At 32.7% G+C, this 22,598-nt stretch overlaps 1 protein-coding gene across 2 annotated transcripts; it reads right to left on the reverse strand.

The window, feature by feature from the left end:
• Nucleotides 1–28: 28 nt before the first annotated feature.
• tbl1x (transducin beta like 1 X-linked) lies at nucleotides 29–22,207 on the reverse strand. 2 transcript variants are annotated; one of them, XM_079427280.1, is made up of 15 exons: nucleotides 21,867–22,207; nucleotides 13,350–13,456; nucleotides 13,079–13,224; nucleotides 11,257–11,479; nucleotides 10,142–10,265; nucleotides 9,534–9,675; nucleotides 8,944–9,007; nucleotides 8,759–8,856; nucleotides 7,767–7,827; nucleotides 6,546–6,667; nucleotides 6,389–6,463; nucleotides 6,121–6,248; nucleotides 4,708–4,873; nucleotides 3,748–3,849; nucleotides 29–2,808 (listed from the first exon to the last, which is right to left on the reverse strand). In XM_079427280.1, exons 2-15 carry the CDS (start codon nucleotides 13,405–13,407, stop codon nucleotides 2,782–2,784), a joined length of 1,536 nt encoding a protein of 511 aa, XP_079283406.1. In that variant the 5' UTR covers nucleotides 13,408–13,456; nucleotides 21,867–22,207; the 3' UTR covers nucleotides 29–2,781. The 2 variants fall into 2 exon arrangements, with proteins under 2 accessions (XP_079283406.1, XP_079283405.1); XM_079427279.1 differs by having other exon boundaries at nucleotides 8,759–9,007; nucleotides 21,867–22,152.
• Nucleotides 22,208–22,598: the final 391 nt, after the last annotated feature.

Below are 22,598 nucleotides of genomic sequence, written 5' to 3' on the forward strand. Positions count from 1 at the left end.
TGCAAGCTGAAAGAATCAAACACTGATTATAATATTAAAATAGAGTGATTTATTTGAGCCTCTGAATGGGAGACATTGAGATTCAGTTTTGTCCATGAAACAGATCTAAACTTTATACTTGGCAGCAGGTCAGAAACACGTCAGAACATGCATATGATCTCTCGATGTGCCAAGATCACGACGCAATTCTCAGTCTGACACAGACGATAAGACTTCAGAAAACCGACAGCAAGCAGAAATGCAACGCTTTCCATGCATTAAACAAAATTCCATTAAAACCCACTAGAATTGGTTTTACTGTTAAAAAAAGAAATGCCTAATGTCAAACGCACAAGACGGTGCAGTGTGTACTGTACGATATTAACACTACACCAGTCACGGTTAAATAGTGATGGCATCGAGACGAGGCACCGATCACAGCTTAAAGTTTACAGCAGGACAAACCCATCAGTTCCTGATCGAACCTGGTCATCAAACACAAGCTCAGTAGATGGACATACGATAAACGCGTTAGAAAAACACGTTACGCATCTAATTCAGACGAGATGCCATAAAGTGATGAACTAGGGTTCATCTGATAACAAAAAGTGTCTCCGTTTAACGAAATTTAAATCTGACGAGAGGTTTTGACGGTTGCTTGGTTTCTATTTCTGCTGTGTTGTGTTGTGAAGCTCCGCCCACGCTGAAACCTCATTGGTCCAAATATTTGATTGGCAGGTCACCACAGTAGTTTCACATTCAGTGTGGAAGGACAAAAAACTTTGTAAAGGTAGAACGATGACAAAGGTCTTTACGAAACTTCGCACGATATGTTGGGGGATAGCGTTAACAATTAACATACCAATTAGTTCCTTCATTTTAATAAATTAATGGCCATGAATTTAGAATTCGTTCCCTTGGTTTAGTCAATCGTAGCCATCGTAATCGTACTAAACGTTCCATCATTTTAACAAATTTGTGGCGACGATTTACTAAAGCGAGGAAACATTCATTCATACAAATTATTTCCCTCGTTTAAATTAAATCTTGGACATGAATTTATCATTCCTATGTCGTTTTAGTAAATTGTGGCCACGTTGTACAAATTTGTTCCCTCATTTTAATTAAAATCGCAGACACAAATGTAGAATTAGTCCATCCTTTTAAATAAATTGTGGCCACGAATGAACAATTCCTTCCTTTTTTATAAACGTAATAATTTGTTCCCTCATTTTAGTAAATCGTGTACAAAACATTGTACTAATTCGCTCCCTTGTTTTAATTAAATTGTGGCTGTGAATTTATAATTCCTTCCATCGTTTTAGTAAAGTGGTTCATGTCATACTAATTTATTCACTCGTTTTAATAAAACTATGACCACAAATTAAGAAATTGGTTCCTCATTTTTGTAAATCGTGGCCACAAATAATTTTTTTTCTTCATTTTAATAAATTTGAAGCCACAACTCAATATTTTTAGTTAATCGTGGCGGTCATACAAAGGTTTTCCTCGTCGTAAATCAGAGCTACGAATTAAGAATGCGTTCCCCTCTGAGTAAATTGTGTCTAGGTCATAGTAATTTGTTCCCTCGAATTAATTAAATCAAAATTAAGGAACGAATTAGCACAACATGGCCACTATTTATTAAAAAAAGGCAATAAATTCCTAATTCATGGAAACGATTTTACAAAAATAATTTCACTAAACTAAGGGAATGAATAATAAATCATGGAAATGATTAAACTAAAATGAGGGAATAAATTCTTAATCCATGTTTCAGTAATTAGCCCGTCCACATTGAAATAACGATATAAATCACTGCAAAGCAGCTTCACAGAAAATTAAAGTTTCTACAATATATAGCTTATGTGGTGAATATGTTTAAATGCAAATTAGGATTTTGGACCAATGACATTTCAAGGTGGGCAGGGCTTCCCAGTGCAACGCCACATAAAAGAAACCAAGTGATCAACAAAAGACAAAATTCAGATTTGCATGGAGAAGAGCGCTTTTATTACTTCTCGTTTTATCAAATCACACCTGATTAGGACTCGTCTGTGATGCTGAGAATTCAAACGCGGCCCAAAATGCTCGTCTCCCACTTACGATGCGATATTTAGAGGCACAAGTCCTCATGATCGATTTCTTCAAAACCACTGAGCTTCCTGCCAATCGAGCTGGCATAACGTGCACAAAATAAAAAACAACTACATAAAAGTATGAAAGACTTTAGGAAAAAGATTAGTTTATAAACATATAAACACAGTTTATAAAATCTGCGTGTTACGGTCTCATTTACATCTTTACAATCATTAAATGTACATCCAGTGGGGAGGTTTTACACCTGTGTATTTAATATCTGAGGATCTTAAGATATTTCCCAAGCACTCGGCAGCTGACGGCTTCATTCCCCTTTAAAGCTGGAAAACAATCAGAAGTATTTATGGTTCTCCTGCGAGGAAAACTCGTCTTGATTTAAAGTTTGTTCTCCATGTAAAAATGTGTTTTCTTATGGTCAGACTTCAGTTATAAGGGTCAAATGGCCCAGTGAACATCAGTGGTGTCCAAAACACCCAATAAAACCTTTCAAATGAAGCGTCTCCAGCTCTTCATCGACCGAGTCGCTGCGCTGCTCAACAGCGTTTCTGACCATCTCTAGTGGACGCTTCCTCTAATTTGGATTCTGTTCCCGGTGAAGCCGTGGGTCTCAATCGACCGGAAGAAACGAGTTCAGTCACAACCTGCAGCCGCTGAGAAACTTAAGCTTTAGCTGCAATATCCTGCATCCGGATTCACCAACAGCTATTTCCGTAAATCAAGAACACAGACCTGGAAAAACAAGACCATGTTCAAACAGGGTTATTATCATCATCAACTAAAACTGTTAAAAACCTCATTTTATTAGAATAAATGAAATGCAAAAAAACTAACTGAATTAAAAAAAAAAAAAAAAAAAAAAAAAAAAAAAAAAAAACTGTAAAAGACACCAAATAACCTTAAATAAACCCTAATATTAGATGAAAAACCTAAAATGATTATTTCATTTAGTTAGCCAAGGCAACATTTAACATTTTTGTTTAGTTTAAGTTAAAGCTCTAAAATTATTAACTGGAAATAAATTAAAACTAAAACTGAATTCAAACTATGCAAAATAAAAATAATCTAAATAACCCAAAATATCTTAAATATTAGATGAAAAATTATAAATGAAATGAAAATTAGAAAATGAAAACAAATAAGTTGAAGCAAAAATTACTAAATGGAAATAAATAAAAACTAAAAGTAAATAAAATAAACCTAAATATCACATGAAAAGCTTACTGAATGAAAATTAAACTGAAATATGCTTAAGTTGAAGCACTAGAAATATGAATTAACAATAAAGCTGAAGGAAAACTAAAAATGAAATGTGAAATAAAAATTAAACAAAACCTAAAAATTAAACCAAAAACTAATAATTACATAATTACAAAATTAAACTTAAGTGAATATAAACACTGAAATATAAAAATAAAACTAATTTAAATTCATATAATAGTCTATAAATCATACTAAACTACTAAATAATATAATTGATTTGAGAGAAAACAACATGAAATTACATCTAATTTTACCTTATGTATTTACACATTTAATTTTAATTTATTGAACACTTTATAACCTTGAAACTTTTAGACAAATATAAATTGAGCTTCCACTATGATGTATTTTTGAAAATGATGTTCAACTCAAATTCTTGAAGCAGTTTTAACAGAAAGATGAACGCACCGATCCATCAGATGCACTCGCTCCCACTTTATCTCCCACACTGTTCCAGCAAACCTCAAATATTCCCCCGGTTCCTCTGTAGCTGTTCACCAACGCACCGCTCTGAAGAGAGGAGAACCATCATCATATTAGACATGGCTTGTATATAATAGATACTATATTATACCACAGTCCTGTTTCTGAGAGGCTGGGACAAACATATGATCACAATATTTTTTCTATACATTTGATATGGATAAATATAACATTTAATAAAATAAATTACATATAAAATAAATTTGATTCATTTTTAAAAAATCATTAGAAATTTTAAAATGATTAAAATATATATTTTTAAATAATTAGATTAAAATGTTTGTAAATAAACTAGATTCAAATAAATTTAAAAATAAGAAAAATAATTATCTTAAAATTAATACAAAATTAGATTAAAACTACTTTAAAAATGATCAAAACGAATTCATTTGTATTATGTATATGTGACCCTGGAGCACAAAAGCAGTCTTACGTTGCGGGTATATCATCTGAAGTGGCATTAGATGCATTTACACAGACTGTATGATGAAGCTGAGGTGCCATAAATGCATACATCACAAATGCATAAATAATTTGATAAGATTAAATGTTTTAAATATTTTTGAACACACAAGTTAAAAATGTTGGGAAAAATGCAATACTTTAAATATGAAAGCAAAGCACCAGAAGATGGCAGTAAATCACTGTTGACTGTTTTAGTCGTTAGTCATTCATTCAATTTCTCCCTCTCTCTGGTCCAGAGTCACATCTGTGTTCTTTTTTTGGGGGGTCTACAGCTTATTAAAATGGGAGCTCAGCTTGTTTGCTGTACACCTCGTCACACAGCAGCTTATAGTTATTGTTCTGTCAGAAATGACAAGAGAGCGCTGGATTGTTTCCCCGGTGTGTGCGTGGCTCTATAATCTCTGAGCTTGCTGTACTCACCATCGTGTCCCAGATGTGAACGCATTTGTCGAAGGAGCCGCTGGCCAGGAACCTGCCGTCTGGACTGAAGGCCACGCTGTAGACGGGCTCCTGGTGTTTGGTGAGTGTGTGAGTGCAGACGCCTCGATCCACGTCCCACAATCGCACCGTCGAGTCGAACGAGGCACTGAGGAACACAGAGCAGTGGGGCATCGTTCAGTTAAACTGTTAAACACTTCAGACTTTTAGCAGTTCAAGTCCGTTTAGATCAGGGTCTTTCAATACTTTAGATCCCACGGACCCCCAGATATGATCATCCCCATGTGAGGGACTTCCATCCTAAAATGTAGAAGGCATCAATAAAGTTTCTTGTCTGAACAATTACTATTTTTTTTTTACTTTTAGCAGTTTTTAGCAGTTCAAGTCTGTTTAGATCAGGGTCTTTCAATACTTTAGATCCCACGGACCCCCAAATATGATCAGAAAATGTATCCTAAATGTAGAAGGCATCAATAAAGTTTTTGTCTGAAAAATTATTGTTAAAAATATGCCTAAATTATTATTTGGAAAATATTATAAATTTCATCTATTAAGTTAAATTATTATACATTTTTTCTACTCACTATAGTACTGTATAGTTCATGCATTATTATGATAAATATGCCTAAATCTCTCTCTCTATATATATATATATATATATATATATATATATATATATATATATATATATATATATATATATATATATATATATATAGTACTGTATATTGTATTTTTTGGTTTGTAAAATTATAATCTAATTTTTATTTATATAATTTTTAAAATGTTAATTAAAATCTGTTTTCCTATTTATTTAATCTAATTTCATTATACATTATATATTCATTTTAAACCTTTTTTAATCTAATTCAATATATTTAATGTAATTTTATATTTACATTTACATATTTAAATCTAATTGTTCTTTTTCTAATTTTTTATTTATTTGCATTTGATTTTAGTCATTTTTAAATGTATTTTTATCTAATTTTAACCAATTTAATATCATCTGTTTTAATTTATTTGAATCTAATTGTTAATTATATTCTTTGTTAATTGATTTAATATTTTTTTTATTCTTATTTTATTTTGACATTTAATATATTTAATGTTTTATTTATTTAAATGTTACTTATTTTTCTGTTTTATTACCTTATTTACTTTAATTCATTTTAATCTTTTTACGTTTATTTAAATCTAATTTAACCTAATTCTAATTTAACCTAATTTTGTATTTATTTTTTATCAGCAATTTTTTTTCTTAATTTATTTTAATCTAATTCAAATTCTTAATGTATTTATTTTAATTTAATTATTTAATCTAATTTAATATTAATTTATATTCTTATCAGAGTATTTATTTTTCTCTAGTTTATGAGGTGGGTGGGACGTTACCTGGCTAGCAGCATGTTAGCGTTGGGATTGTTGCTCCCGGTGCCGGTCGGGCTCCATTTGATTGTGTAAATCTCTTTATTGTGCGCTTCAAGATTGTGAACGCATAAATCCTGCTTCATACTCCAGATCTGCCATGAGAGAAACACAATTTCATCATATTTATTATACACTTTCATTACGCATTTGCTATAAATCCATTTTTACTGATCACAGGAACCGCTGCAATTAGAAACGTAGGTAAAAATAAATATTGGGCCGTAATTCCTACCTTTAGCGTCATGTCGTCTGAGCAGGACGCCAGCAGCATCCCCGACGGATCCCATTTAATGGCGTTCACTTCATTCTGCAAGCAAACAAACGTGTTTATCTGCTGCTGGAGAACAGTAAACCCTGAACCCGTGAGTGAGTGAGTGCGTGCTGCTCACCGTGTGCCCTTGGAAGGTCTTGAGCGGACGCTCACTTCCCAGGCGGCACACATGGATGCACATGTCAGTGCTGCAGGAGGCGAAGGTGCTGTTGTTCTGCCAGTCCACGTCCAGCGCCGGAGCTGCAAGAGTTCATAAACACCACATCAGCTTCAGCAGCATTTCTCTGATTAAACTAGCGTCAGATACACTGGAGCACAACCCGCCAAAATAAAAGCTCCATAACAGAATTATTACTGCTGTACAGCAGAATGTACTTCTCGAAGTAATACTATACTTTTTTTTGACGGAATATCACTATTTTCTTCCATGTTTTAATTGTAACACTAAACCACAGATGTGTGGCACTTTGTTTGCTACAAAGTTAAAGGAATTGTTAAAGAGTATTTAAATTGTTACTGTTGTATGCCTTCATCTAATTACCATCATTTATTCTGTATTAAATCCTAAATGCCAGAAAGGTTCAAACAGACAACATAGAATTTATGGACAAAATAAATAAAATCTTCACAGGAAGTTTCTGTTATTGTATAAATGTTAATAAATTATTAAAATTTTATGAATTCAATTGATTAGACATTGTTTTTGATTATTGCTATAAATTGTAATATTATTATTATGCCTAAATAATTATTTGGAAAATATTTCCAAATATTAAATTATTATATTTCTTTCTACTCATTATAGTACTGTACAGTTAGATCTATTTACTTTTTTTTTATTATATGTATTTAATTTTTACATTTTAGTCTAATTTATTATATAATAAAAATTATTTCTTTAATCTAAAATGAATGAATAAAAAGATTAGATTATTATTTAATATAAATAAATAAAAATCAAAACAAACACCGAATTTGGAAATAAAACAAAACTGATTTCATAGAGCCTTAAAATCGTCATTTTTTGATATGCTTATAATAAATTATTGATATATTGTATAAGATTCACCATTTAAATTAATTAGACCTGCTTTTTGATAACTAAAATTTAACCATTAAAACATAACAAATAAAAATTACAATGGAAAAAAAATAATGGGGGGGGGGGGGGGGGGGGGGGGGGTAGAATCTGGGAAAAAATAAATAAATAAAAGGATTTCATAAGCCCAACATACGGCTTTATAAATCTCAAAACAAATGTAAAATCTGACATTGGTGTATTTTTATGAATACTTTCTTTTATAAGTTTCATATGAACACCTGAAGGTTGTAAACTCACCTGAATGAAATGGAAACTGCTGCTTGGCTTCACCTGTATGAGCGTCCCAAATGATTGTCGTCTGCAGCAGGACGAGAAACCAGAGAAATAAATGAATGATTACAGAAAAAAAGTCAGGTACTAATTCTCTCTGAATGCATTGCACAGCTCAAATCAATAAAACTTGGATCTTGCAATGCACAGATCACGGGTTCGATTCCCTGCGGCTGCATGAACTGATCAATTGAACAACATGAATGCAATGAGAGCTTTTATTGATTTGAAAAGGTTCAAACACTCACTGATGCTCCAGATGGAAAAACCATGCATTAAACTTTTTGAATTTGAAGATCAGGGTAAATTTAACTTATTTTGTCTTCTAGGAAACATGTAAGTATCTTCTGTGGCCTCTGAAGGGCAGTACTAAATGAAAAAATATGATATTTAGGCAAAATAAGAAAAATATGCACATCTCCATTCTGTTCAAAAGTTTTCACCCCCTGGCTCTTAATGCATGGTTTTTCCTTCTGGAGCATCAGTGAGCGTTTGAATCTTCTGTAATAGTTGCATATGAGTCCCTCAGTTGTCCTCAGTGTGAAAAGATGGATCTCAAAATCATACAGTCATTGTTGGAAAGGGTTCAAATACACAAAAATGCTGGAAAACCAAAGAATTTGTGGGAGCTGAAGGATTTTTCTGAAGAATAGCAGGCAGTTTATCTGTTCAGGACAAACAAGGGACTCATGAACAACTATCACTAAACAAAAAACACAGCTTTGGATCATTCAGCTAACAACACAGTATTAGGAATCAAGGGGATGTAAACTTTTGAACATTTTTAGAAATTCAACTATTCTTTTCTATTGTGGACTACTTTTATATGAAATATCTTATTCATGTCAGTACTAAATAAATAATAACATGCATTTTGTAAGATCCCTCTTATTTTGGTAAAATAATTAATATTTTGCAGATTCGGATGTAAACTTTTGACCGCAACTGTAGATACTGACCTTATCGACTCCAGCGCTCAGAATGCTGTTGCCTTTCTTGTTCCACTTGAGTGCAAATATGGGTCCTTTATGCTGGCCGAGTGTGCTGCTGAGATTACCTGGTAAACAGGTTAAAACAAGCTGGTTTAAATAAGACACTCGCTGAGTCTGATTAGTGCTCAGTGGTAAGAAATCACTTGACTTACCATCTTTTGTCCATATTCTTGCAAATCCGTCATAAGATCCGGTTGCTAATAGAGTGCCGTCACTCTGCAGACAAAAACAAAACACATTGAGGAACATATTGAACTGTGATGTGAAAAGTAGCCAAATATTCACCATGCCTTTCATTAGAATTATATCCAGGGTCCAAAATGAATTCGCCCAGTGCCAAACGAGAGTAAAATTGACTCTTAAATAAATTCATTACTTTTTCTTTTCTTTAGAAGTAATATATAATACATTTACAACTCAATGTTAAACCGATAATCTGATCATCATTCTTATAAGATGAGAGATAGGAATAAGATATATCTTTGAAGGAAATCATAGAAAAAAATAGCATTTAGTTTCATAGGCAAGGCCAGTTAATTCTTCATTTCCTTGCTATTAGCTGATATTAGTTTATTAATTTTGCATATGAAATACTTAATTACATTTCTTTATTATTTACATTTAAATTACTAAATATATTTTAAAATGAGTTGTAATTGTTAATTATGAAATTTAGCCAATAAAACAAAAAGGTTTAAAAAGCTTATTGCTTCTGTTCTCTGAATGATTAGCAGCGACTCACGTTCCAGTCCAGCGAGGTCACGTCTTTGTTGCTGGGAACGTCCTGACCTCCCTCTCGGATGCAGTGCCGCAGGACCAGCTGAGTCGAGCCGCTGCTGCTGTTCTCAATCAGGTTCCATATGCGTGCTGTCGAGTCGCCAGAGCTGCCACATGAGCAACACAAATAATGCAATACACTTTCTAGGCAAGACACACCAGGTGTAAAAAAATATATAACTAGTAGACATCACCATACTTCCCCGGTTGATTGATTACGTTACGAATTGCAAACTTTTTTGTAAACTTGCAAAGTGAATTTTCAGATTTAATTAAATATGCACTAATTTTTGCATAAACACACAAATACCCAAAGTGTAATAAAACTAATAAAAATAAACGATTGAAATATAATTAATAGAAATAAATAACAACATTAATAAAAATACAATAATTATTACAATAATTATTAAATATTTGAGCTCAAATATTTATGTGTATCATGTCATTTTAGAAAAACAATTGATGCAATTCAAGCCATTTCACAGCCATTCCAGTGCGAGTCGAACAAACTCATAACAGCATCAGAAATCCCTCAGCTCTACCTTGAGGTCAGAGGTCAGATGGACTCACCCTGAGGCCAAGAGGTCAGTAACAGGGTTCCAGGCGCAGATGAAGACCTCCGACTCGTGACCCCTCAACACCGTGGCGGGAATCTGGACCTCGCTGTCCATCTCCATCGCATCCAGATAATTATCTGAGAGAGGAGAAGCAGCTCTCAATTACAATCACATCGTGTGCAACACTGACAAAAATATCTCTCAACACCTTAAGATTTCACCAATAGTGAAAGATGATATTTTGGCGTGTTCTCATATCCATGTGGTGTTCTTCTGAACTTTCTATTCATAAAAAAAACTGCAAAAATTATATTCAGCTGTTTTCAATGTAATGATAATAATAATAAATGTTTTTTGAGCAGAAAATCAGAATATTAGAATGATTTCTGAAGGATCATGTGACTGGAGTAATGATGCTAAAAATTCAGCTTTGAATCACAGGAATAAATTACATTCTAACAGATATTCACATATAAAACAGCTATTTTAAATAGTAAGTTTTTTTCAAAATTGTACTGTTTTGCATCAAATAAATGCAGGCTTGGTGAGCAGAAGAGACTTTAAAAACTAGTGCTGTCAAACGATTTTCGCATCCAAAATAAAAGTTTTTGTTTACATACTATGTGTGTGTGTACTATGTATATTTATTATGTATATATATATAAACACACACACAGTATATAATTTAAAATATTTCCATGTATATACATTTATATTTTACATATATTTCATATATAAACATAGCATATTTTTCTTAAATATATACATGCATGTGTGTGTATTTATATATACACATAATAAATATACATAGTAAACACACATAGCATGTAAACAAAATCTTTTATTTTGGATGCGATTAATTGTTTGGCAGCACTATTAAAAACATAAAAAAATGTACTGTTCAGAAACTTTTGACTGGTAGTGTATGTATTTGGCCAATGCCTTTAAAGATTAAAGTTATTTAAAGTGCATTCAAACTATATAATTCATGTATTTTTCCCTGGGAATCAAACCCATGGCTCCATTAGCTGCGATGCATTTGCTAAGCATTCACATCTGTACTTATGTAAGGCATGTTTCTGGCCGGTTCCACCTCAAACTCTCCTGTTTTTGAGATAAATGCCTTACTGAGCGTGTGGGTGCCGTTCTCCTCTCCGTTGACCGCGGTTTCTCCGTTCTTGCTGGCGTGGGACTGACCAGCGCTTGAGTTAATGGAGCTGTTGGCTCTCTGCTGCTGCTGCTGGGCCAGTTTGTCTCTGAACGCCTCCTGTCTGGTGTGAACCACGTCTGGCATCACGGCGTCGACGAGCGACAGAGACTCTATCGGCCGGCCGTCAAACACTGTGCCATCCTGAAACATTCAGAGACAAGATTACAATCAAATACAAGCCAAAGAGACACAAACAAACCAACAGAAACAGCTCATCTAGAGCAAAAATATCCTATGGGAAGGGTTTGGATTTCTTCAAGGTTCAATCATGAATTTACTACATTTACGTTTGTTTGTGGTCATTTTAAAATGAAATAAAACATACAAATCCCAATTTCTCAGCATTTTCAGAGTAAAAATGTTCTATTTTACTCAAAATATAGTGTTTAAAATAGTTAATTTCCATGACTTTAAAATGTTATTTCATTTGTTTATCAACATTTTAATAACTGTATCAAATTATTTTATTAATAGTTTTATGTTTAGACGCGTTTTAAAAATTCATAGATCATTTCAAGCATTTAAACCGTAAGATCAAATTATTATTTTTTATATCAATGAAAATTAAAAGTTCAGACCAAGGTTATTATTGTAAACTAAAAAATGTGTTACTTGAAATAAATAAAATAAAGGTTAAATGAACTAAACTAAAATATATATACAAAATGTAAAATAACTTATTTTATTTCAGCTAGCTGCCAAGGAAACATTTCTCATTTTCATTTAGGTTTAACTTGATGTACTAAAACAATGAAAACTGAAAATAAAATTGATTAAAAAATATATACATTTTTTTACATTTCAAAATAATAGAATTCTTTATAATAATAATAATAATAATAATAATAATAATAATACATTAATTCATAATTAATTTAATCTAATAACATTTTTTTATAATTAATACATATGTAAAAAACAATTATTAAAACAAACAAAATATAATAACAATTCAAAATATTAATCCAACTATTATACCACTGCAATGATGCTATTAAAAACAACATACAAACGCTAGTTTACACACACTTATGTACACTTCATAACGTTGCCATAATAGCAAAATTGTTTATTTTTGCTTCATAGTCAGTGAAATTCTTATCAGAGAAAATAAAAATCAGAAAAAGCGGCTTGACCGAGACAACAATAAAATCCTGGTTTATTTTTGAATACATTTATTTTGGATGCAATAAATCGTTTGACAGCACTAAATTAAACGGTTTTTTTTTTAACACAATATATTTATGCGTACTGTGTATATTTATTTTATATATATATATATATATATATATATATATATATATATATATATATATATATATATATATATATATATATATATATAAATACACAAAATATTTAGAAAATATTTATGTGTGTGTGTGTGTATATATATATATATATATATATATATATATATATATATATATATATTATATATAAATATATTTAATAGGTACTATAATAACATTTAAGAAAAAATAAAAAAAATTCTTAAATATACATGTATGTGTGTGATATACACAGCACACACATGTTATGTAAACAAAAACTTTTATTTTGGATGCGATGACTCGATTAATTGTTTGACAGCACTAATTTAATTTAGATTTTTTCTTTCATTATTATGAGTCACAGCAGGTGTTATTTATGCACTAATGCAGATAAATCAAGGTGTTGAAAGACTTGACTAGAATGGTTGGGATGGTTGATGATGATGATGATGATGAAGACGTTCACCTCGTTGATGCTGATCTCGGCCTCGACGTACTGAAGGCCTTTCTGCAGGACGGAGATGAGGGCAGCAGGAGGCACCAGAGTCCCGTTGATGTTCGACTGACTGATGTGACTCTCGATGCCAAACGTGAACGCCGAGTGAGAGAAACCTGCAGCACAAAGGCAGTCGCTTTATTTCAACCTGCGACTAAACATGCCTTAAAGGATTTGAGCTCATCTCAAAGCCTGGTTTACATCAGTTTCAGGTGATTTGGGGTGGTTTTGTGGGGTTTACCTGACTCCTGCAGATATCTGTAGACCAGAAAGTTGACTTCATCACTGGTAATGCTCATCTTAGCTCCACCTCAGAGGATGAGCGACGCTGGAGCTCTCAATCAGCCCCTGCACGAAACACATTCATACATTCAATATCTGACTAATGATGAAATGGTTCGTTCTGGAAATCACATGCTAAGTCTTATTAGGAGACTGTAGGTCTTGTACCATGGCATTAAAGAGGAGAATGACAACAGCATTAAAATTAACATGTCCGTTACTCAAAATAAAATAAATGTTAACAGTTAACAGAATTAAAAAAAGAAAATTTCAGCCAGCTGCCAAGGCAACATTTCTCATTTTCATTAGTCTTTAAGTAGGACTACTAAAATAAATAAAATGGAAATAAAATGAGTAAAAACTATATTATACAAATATTTTTATAAATTTGTAATAAGTATTTGTATAAAAATACCAATAACTAATGCTAAATAAAACTAAAATTAACTAATACAATTTACAAACAAATAAAAATGACATCACTAGAGAAAGATGCTCTTTGGCAGAATGGTGTAGTTACAAACCATTACCAGCAGGGGTGAGGCGTGAGTTACTGTCTAGAGCACAGTGTGTTCAGAGTCTTTAGCTGGACTCTGGAGAGACTGTTTTTATCCGTCTATAATCCATAACACTTCCTCCAGTGAAAAAGTGTTCTGGTCTGAATCAGGAGAGAAATCAGAACAGATCTAAACAAATATGTGGCTTTTAATGTGAGAGACAACAGGAGATGCACTTTTTCACTGGAGGAAGTGTTATGAATTATAGACTTGTATTTTAGTTAAAAACGTCTTGATGGATTTGTTTTTTCACCTGATTAGCTGGAACAGGTGTGTTTAATTAGGGCTTGAGCTAAACTCTGCAGGGCTGTGGCCTCCAGGAACTGAGTTTGACACCCCTCTCCTAATCTTAACCCTTATGTGTAATTTTTTTTTAAATTGACGCACAGGTGCATAGAGGACATGTCCAAAAACTGTCATAAACATGTGAAGCTTGGGAGTACAGACAGATTACCAAAAATCAAAAAACGTTATAGAAGTTTAAGTTTATAAAAAATTATTTGAGCAATTTTTTAAATAAAATATATTTTATAAAACATATTGAACACAAAAATTGCTAGAAAATCAAAGCCAAGTTGTGTTCCAAATTTGAGGTTGATATCTCAAAAAATGAGCTTTTGTTAAGATTTTGATTGGGTTCAACACCAAACTTTTCCCATTAGATTCCAGCAAAGCTCCGCTGCTGCACCAGCTGGCTCTATAACACAGCAAAAGCACAAAACAGGACAAATGTGAGTATTAGCTTTAAAGGACAAACCTAAGAAAATCCTTTTTATTATTATTATTTATTTATTTATTTATTTTGAAGCCTTGCCAACAGAATGAAAGCCTATTAACAAAGACTGCATGATTTTATAGTTAAATGGCCCTGGGATTAAAAATTGCTGTTTTAATGGGTTTCAATGAGGACATTTTTGTCCTTAAGGTCCTGAGAGGAACTATTTTTTGTACCTAGTGCAAAAATAGATTTATTAAAGGAAATGAGGGTGAAATATTGCAATTCCAATAAAAATACACACCTGTGCCAAAATTTATGCAGTTGGCATTAACAGGCAAAATGATAAAAAAACAAAACTGAAAAGGACAAAAATGTCCATAAGGTCGCACAAGGGTTAAATGCATTATACAGGTTGCTTTGGAATACAAGTCTCAGAATATAAAAAAAAAAAGTTGTTTCAGATTATTAAAAATGGCTGTTTTTTGACATCATACACATTTGATCCCACTACAAAACACCATCATGTGACTTCAGAAGTCGCCTAATGTGATCATCATGAAGGTCAATGAGACCAATGGCACTAATTTAACAAACTGCTGTCCAATTAACAAAAACAGACGAGTGTTGAATCACAGCCAGTGTCCTTGAGCTGAAGATGATTGTGTTTCAGATGCATCCTCTCATATTGGAGCTCGTATGCATCTCGGCTGGTTTTGCTGACTAATGTGCTCCAGAAATAAACCCGGCGCTTCCTGAAGTGTGACTGAACAGCAAAGCAGTTTCTGATTACAGGAAACAGGTTAAAACAACTCACAGCTCCAGATTAATCAGTCACAGGAAAATGGCAGAAAATAAACATACGGAGCCATTCATAATCCACAGACTGGCAGAACAAACTTTAATTGTTGTTTTCACATGAGCACTACAGTTTGACAATGTTCAAAGCATAACTTAAAAATATTTGATGCATTTACTGTAAAACCAGTGATTTTCAAAATGTATTATGTAAGAAGTAAAATAATCAAATTTAAGTTAAAATAAATTATCAGAAGGGTCCTAAACAAGCCTTTTTTCTTAAATAATTAAACAGACAGACACACACACACACCAACAACAATCTAAATTCACAATGCTGCTTAATTTTATTTAGCCTGTAAAATACACATGAATAAATAAGATTTTTTTTTTTTTGTCCTGTGGCCGAAATATTACTATAGCTTTTACCAATATTTTAAATGATTATCGGTTTATATTTTCATTTTAATTTAACTTTACGAATGTAATTTCATTGAGTGTTTGTAATTTTTATTTTATTTTGTCATTTTTGTGTGCGTTTACTTTGTCTATACAGTTTTTAGAATTTTTTATTTCAGTTTTAGTTATTTTATTAGATCAAGTTAAACAAAGAAATTGAGAAATGTTGCCTCAGCAACTAGCTGAAATAAAATCATAAAATATATATATATTATTATAATTTTTTTCAGTTAACGTTTATTTCATTTCAAGTAACTAAATTTTTTTTTTTTTTTTTTAATGGTTTTATTTTCAGTTAACTATAATAACCCTGCTACAAAACCAAGAGAATAAAAAATAATTGCTAAAAACCCCAGACGTAGTGAAATGGTTAACGTCAGCAGGTCTTAAAAACAACATTAACAATAATCCTGTTGAACTAGTTTAATATATAATAGGAAGGATAAAATTGTCACATGCCAAAAGTAACCGCAGGAATGATTAATGTGGAAAGCAGGACGGGCGAGACGAGAGATGCATGCAAGGCTGCAGAGCCTCATTTTCTCCTGGCTGGTCTCCTCTGACAGATGTGCTCTCAGGATCTGCAAACAGCAGCCATTTTCTCCTGAGCATTGTAAAAACACGCGGGTCGCAGTCATTTCCTGCGGTCGCATGAGACTAATGAACACGCAAAACTGAGAAGATGCCATCTATATGTGATGATTCACTTCTGCTGATGAATCTCCGGATCACTAAACTGGACAAACCAAAGTCTAATAAAGCAGTAATACTGTATGTAACAGTGATTTTAACAGGGGTTTTACAGCATTAAATAATGACTGTTTATTATTGTCTTTTCAGAGCTGCATTACAGCAGAACTGAATTTTGTTTGCATCACTGAATCACTATTTTCTTGTTTAAAGCTGCTCTGAATCAAATGTGTATTGTATGAAGCATTAAATAAATCAATGTGACTTGAATTAAAACCCCTTTAACTGCAGGAAATCATTGTAACAGCCTCTCAAAATGTATTGCTTTAATAAAACGGCGGCAAAAAATATGATAAATAGTAACAATTCTTTTAGCAAATAATATAGTTCATAAATGTAGTCATTTATGGTTGTCGAGTAATGAAATATTGAATGTGCTTCACAGGCGTGTTTATCTAATGGATCTAAATAAAAAAATAATTATATATATATATATATATAAAAATAAAATGTCATGAGTCATAAGTTTCATTAATAGATAAACATGTAATCATTATTGTTAGACCTGTCACAATCATGAATTTTGTGTTGATGATTGAATGCCATGCAAATAATTGTGATTAATGATATTCTGATTAATGATATGCTGATTTCAACCTTAACAACATCTGAAACAACACTGTTGCCATGAAGACGCAAAAAACCTGTGCATCGTGTCAACATGCAGCTGCGAGTCACATATTACAGCTTTTATTATATATAGAATTTTATTATATTTATAGAAAACTCAATGCAGCGGTTTATATTTGGGATGCACGATATTATCGGGCCGATATCGGAATCGGCCGATAATGGCTTTAAATATAAAATACACAAATAACATTTAGACCAGGGGTCACCAGACAGGGTCCTGGAGGGCCGGTGTCCTGCAGAGTTTAGCTCCAACCCTAATCAAACGCACCTGAAGCAGCTAATCAAGGTCTTACTAGGTATACTTGAAACTTTCAGGCAGGTGTGTTGAGGCAAGTTGGAGCTAAACTCTGCAGGACACCGGCCCTCCAGGACCAAGTTTGGATCAGTATCAATGTCATAAAATCATGAGTATGTTTTGATTTAATGGTCAGAAGCTATAGCTTACACGAATAAAAAAAACAACTTGTAAATTAAATTATATACTGATTTATTCATTAATGTGTAATGTGTTATATATTTTAAACAAATTATGAGCTCTAAAAGATTTTCTTTTCCTTTAGAACAGGGGTGTCAGAGTCAGTTCCTGGAGGCCGCAGCCCTGCAGAGTTTAGTTCCAACCCTGCTCCAACTAAATGACTTGATTAGCTGGATCAGGTGTGTTTAATTAGGGTTGCACCTAAACTCTGCAGGGACTGAGTTTGACACCCCTGCTTTAGACCATCTACAAATGTTAAATCTTAAAATAAAATGTTAAAGGGTCATCGGATGCACATTTTGCACAAGTTGATATGATTTTTTAGGGCCTTAATTAAAAGTCTATAACATACTTTGGTTAAAATTTGTCAGTGGTAGTGTAAAAAACACCTTTACCTTGTCAATATCAGCGCTGTTTTCAGCTAGCCGTTTTTAGTCCATGTTGCTTTAAATGCTAATGAGCTCTGCTGACTCCGCCCCTCTCTTACATAGAGTGACGAGCAGACTGTTTACTTTAGCCACGAAACTAGCACCTTATTAGGAAAGGTTTTGCAAGGATTCATAAAAAAATGATCATAATCTGAGACATAATTAATAATAATAATAATAATAATAATGTTTACAGCTGTTTACAGCTCACTCAGGGCGGGTCTATCGGCTTGTCAATCAACTCCTGTGGGAGGGGCCTGTACAGAACTACATCATTCTGACAGGAGTCTCAGAACAGCCTGATCTGAGTAAGGGGATATTAAAAAAAACACTGGGTGGATTTTTATCATTACAGGATGGATGTGTGCACACTTCCAACACACATTTATGTTTAAACAACTTGTAAAGTGAATTTTGCATCCGATGACCCCTTTAATAATTCGTTACATTTATAACGAATTCTAACAAATTAGTTAATATAGTAATAGCATAGTAAAATAGTTAAAATAATGTGCTTATAATTTCCACACAGGAGAGATTTGGTGTTGTTTCCAAACGGCTATCAGCTAAAATGAGTTGAAAAATATTGGCAAAATCCAATATCGTGCATCTCTCGTTTACATCACCAGTACAATCAATATATCATCACACAACCCTAAAGATGGGTTAAAACAGACAAGCCAAGACTATCATTTTGTCTTCATGTATTGATTTATAAGTTTGATCAGAAATGAGGCACGAGGAGCTTTCACAGACACTAGTCTGTTCCTCCGTCTCAGAAGAACTAGGCCATCTTGGCATCTCTATTTCAGACAGATTTGGATTTGCAGTGAACGCCGAAGGCTTTGCTCGAATCCTGGAGAAAATCCCAAGACCACAACTCTCTCACTTCAATCCTATTACCCATTAACTCAGTCAACTTGTAATGATTTACACCTGTGTGCGAATCTAAAGCTATTGATAACAGCGAGACAAGCTGTAGCGTGGGAGTATGAGGATGAATGTAACCGATCGGACTCCATTCTTGCATTAATGATTCTTGCTTTGAACAATATTTGATCTATATATTGCGTAAACTTTATACTTAAAACAATATTGTGAGTCTTACTCTTTCAGCATATTCTGTTTTATATTTATTTTCCCAAATTCAGTTTCTTTTCTTCACAAGTTCTGTTGTTCTGCTTTGATTTTTCTAGATTCAGTTTTTTTCCCCACTTAAATTATCATTTTTTTAAGGGTTAAATTAAATTACAGAAATAAAAAAAAGCAGGTCTAATAAACTGAAATCATACAATTTAGAAACTATTAAAAGTTTAATAAAAAAATTATTTTTAGGGCCCTATGAAATTTGCTTTATATTTTGTTTTATTTCTTCGCCCCAAATTCCTTTTTTTTTCTGGATTTTGTTTTAATGGTTTAGTTTAATATTAATAATAAAAAAAAGCATGTCTAATCAATTCAATTAATAAAACTTTTACTATTTAAAAACTTTTTTTTAAATAGTAAAAAAAACTTTTTTTACAATAAACATCCCTGTGAAAGAATTTCAGAAAAAATTAAACCTATGTTGTCTGTTTTAGGCTTAATTTTTCTAGATTTATTTATTTATTTAAAAAAAACCCGGAGGTCATTAAATGAAGGCATTAATCATTAACAATTTATTTAATCATTTAAAATGTAATTATTAAAAAAAAGTAACAATTCCTCTTTTTTTTTTGGGAAACAAAATTTAGCGTTAGATTGCAAATTCCATTTTTATGACCAGATTCCACGACTGCATCCACATTTTGATGCTGCATATCCTACAAAAATATACATAAAAAACAGAAGTTGGTGCGGAATCAAACTGAATAAAAATGTTTTTATATTTGGAGTAACCTACCACTTTAAGGTCCGGGCAATTCAAGCCCAGTTTGCTGCTTTGGATGAGAAACATGTTCCAAGTCAGCCAATGACTAGTAACTAGACTATTATCATAAGATTTCCAACGTTACAAAAACACACTCATGCAGTGAAATTAGTCGCTGTATGGGTCATTCTCACTAAACTGGTCAAGAACATGTCCTGGTCGTATTTCACCCCTCAAAAAAAAAAAAAGAAACCATACTTTGATAAAAAAAAAAGAAAAAAAAAGAAAACATTTGCAGGTTTTCTATATGGGAACCCTGTCTTTTTCTTCATTCTGTCATTAGTTTCATGACAATTTTCTATATTAAGCACATTTTCCACCCACTAAAAAACATTTTAATTTCCATGATAGTAAGCTATTTGTTGTACTGTGCTAAATTATTGTTATATACACACAGTAGTCAACATTTGAAGTGGATCAAAGAAATTCATCAAAGTTGCCCGAAGACAAGAACGGGTATTGTTTTGGTTTTAGGTCAACTTTGATGAAAGGTTCTGATCCACTTCACATTTTGACTACTGTACATACTGTACATACATATATCTGTGTGTGTGTGTGTGTGTGTGTATTTATATACAATATTTAGATTTGTGGTAATGCTGTAATATTATATATAATGCATAAATATTATACACGTTAATTGTATTAATTAAATTTATATTATATTTATATATAGAAGTCATATAGTGTATGTATTTGTGTGTTTATGTGTGTATTTGTGTGTGTGTGTGAGAGTGTGACCCTGGATCACAAAAGCAGTCTTAAGTCGCTGGGGTATATTTGTAGCAATAGCCAACAATACATTGTATGGATCAAAATTATACATTTCTCTTTTATGACAAAAATCATTAGATATTATATGCTCTATGAAGATATTTAGTAAATGTCCTACCGTAAATATATCAAAACTTCATTTCTGGTTAGTAATATGCATTGCTAAGAGCTTCATTTGAACAACTTTAAAGGAGATTTTCTCAATATTTAGATTTTTTTGCTCCCTCAGATTCCAGATTTTCTAATAGTTGTATCTCGGCCAAATATTCAATCCTATCATAACAAACCATACATCAATGGAAATATTATTTATTCAGCTTCAGATGATGCATACATCTCAATTTCAGAAAATTGATCCTTATGACTGGTTTTGTGCTCCAGGGTCACAAACATATTCAGGATTCATCAGCTGAGATCAACAAGTGCTGGAGTATTTCAGTTACTGCTGAACACTAAACAATCCTTAGGATAAGTATGTTAGCATGCAACACAAACTAGCCCTGTTATCACAGTATACACTATACAGAGATTAGGACTAGACAGTTCACTAATAGACTTTCCTCATGTGTTTTACAGTTTCCTTTCTGCATTTGAGAACACGACTCAAAAGATGCCTAAAAGTCTGTTTTAGTGAATGCGTGTTTCTTACTAAAGAGTAAGAACTAGTCTGAGAAGTGAACTTTCTAGTGTTCACTAGTGAGGCCCCTCCCCCACCCTCAGCATGCGCCGCTGAAGCTAACGGCTTCTTTAAGCGTGTTTTACCACAAAAACAACCAGAAAAGAGCCCTATCGAGTGTCCATCGGTGCACACTACTCTCTGAGGGTTTAACAAACACAACACACCGCAGAAATAAGACTTTAGCGCGTTAGAGGTGAGTGGGGAAGTTCATTCAGACACGAGTTTCTCCACAAAGATCACTTCAGGAGAATAATACACACGAGACAAGTTCAAACGAGACAAATATCGCTTCTTCTTACCGTCAAGAATCAAGCTGCCGCTTCTCTTTCACTTCCACCACGAAATATCCTCCAACTTCAGTGTGCAAACCGCGATTGAACACCCATCTTCGGTCGGATTTCCCCTCGTTATCGGCGGTAGTCCGTTAAAACATCGACGAGAAACAACAATCGAGGTTTCACCTGCCAAAGATAACGTTTATGTGTCGATCCTGTGTGTTTTTAGCCAAGTTTCCTGTGTTTCTCACAGAAATGAAGCGTCGGAAGACAGCAGCAGCGCGCACGCACTTACTACAGCAGAGAGAGCGCGAGCGGCCCGTGTTCTCATACCTACCGAGCGCCCTACCTAGCCTACTACACTAGCATACTACTCGTTCTAATTCTGCAGTACATCATATTTGTATAAGACATCTTAGTGGAAAAAACTGATTTAAAAAAAGGATAAAAATATACTTTTTATTTTATACAGTAACGCATTTTATACACAATTAATTTATTATATTTAACATTTTAAATAGTAAGACTTTTTTATACAAAACCGAATTAAAATGCAAAATTACACTTACTGTAAATAGTAATATTTTTGTAAGACATTTGATGGAAAATGTAATTATAAATGGTAAAATTACATATTTTTATTTTATACACTTAAGCATTTTTATGCACAATTAAATTAAAATGCAAAATCATATTTTAAATTTTAAGTAGTATGGCTTTTAAAATAATATTGAATTAAATGCTCAATTATTTTTA

Source organism: Barbus barbus (assembly GCF_936440315.1).
Source record: "Barbus barbus genome assembly, chromosome: 10".
NCBI lineage: Eukaryota > Metazoa > Chordata > Actinopteri > Cypriniformes > Cyprinidae > Barbus > Barbus barbus.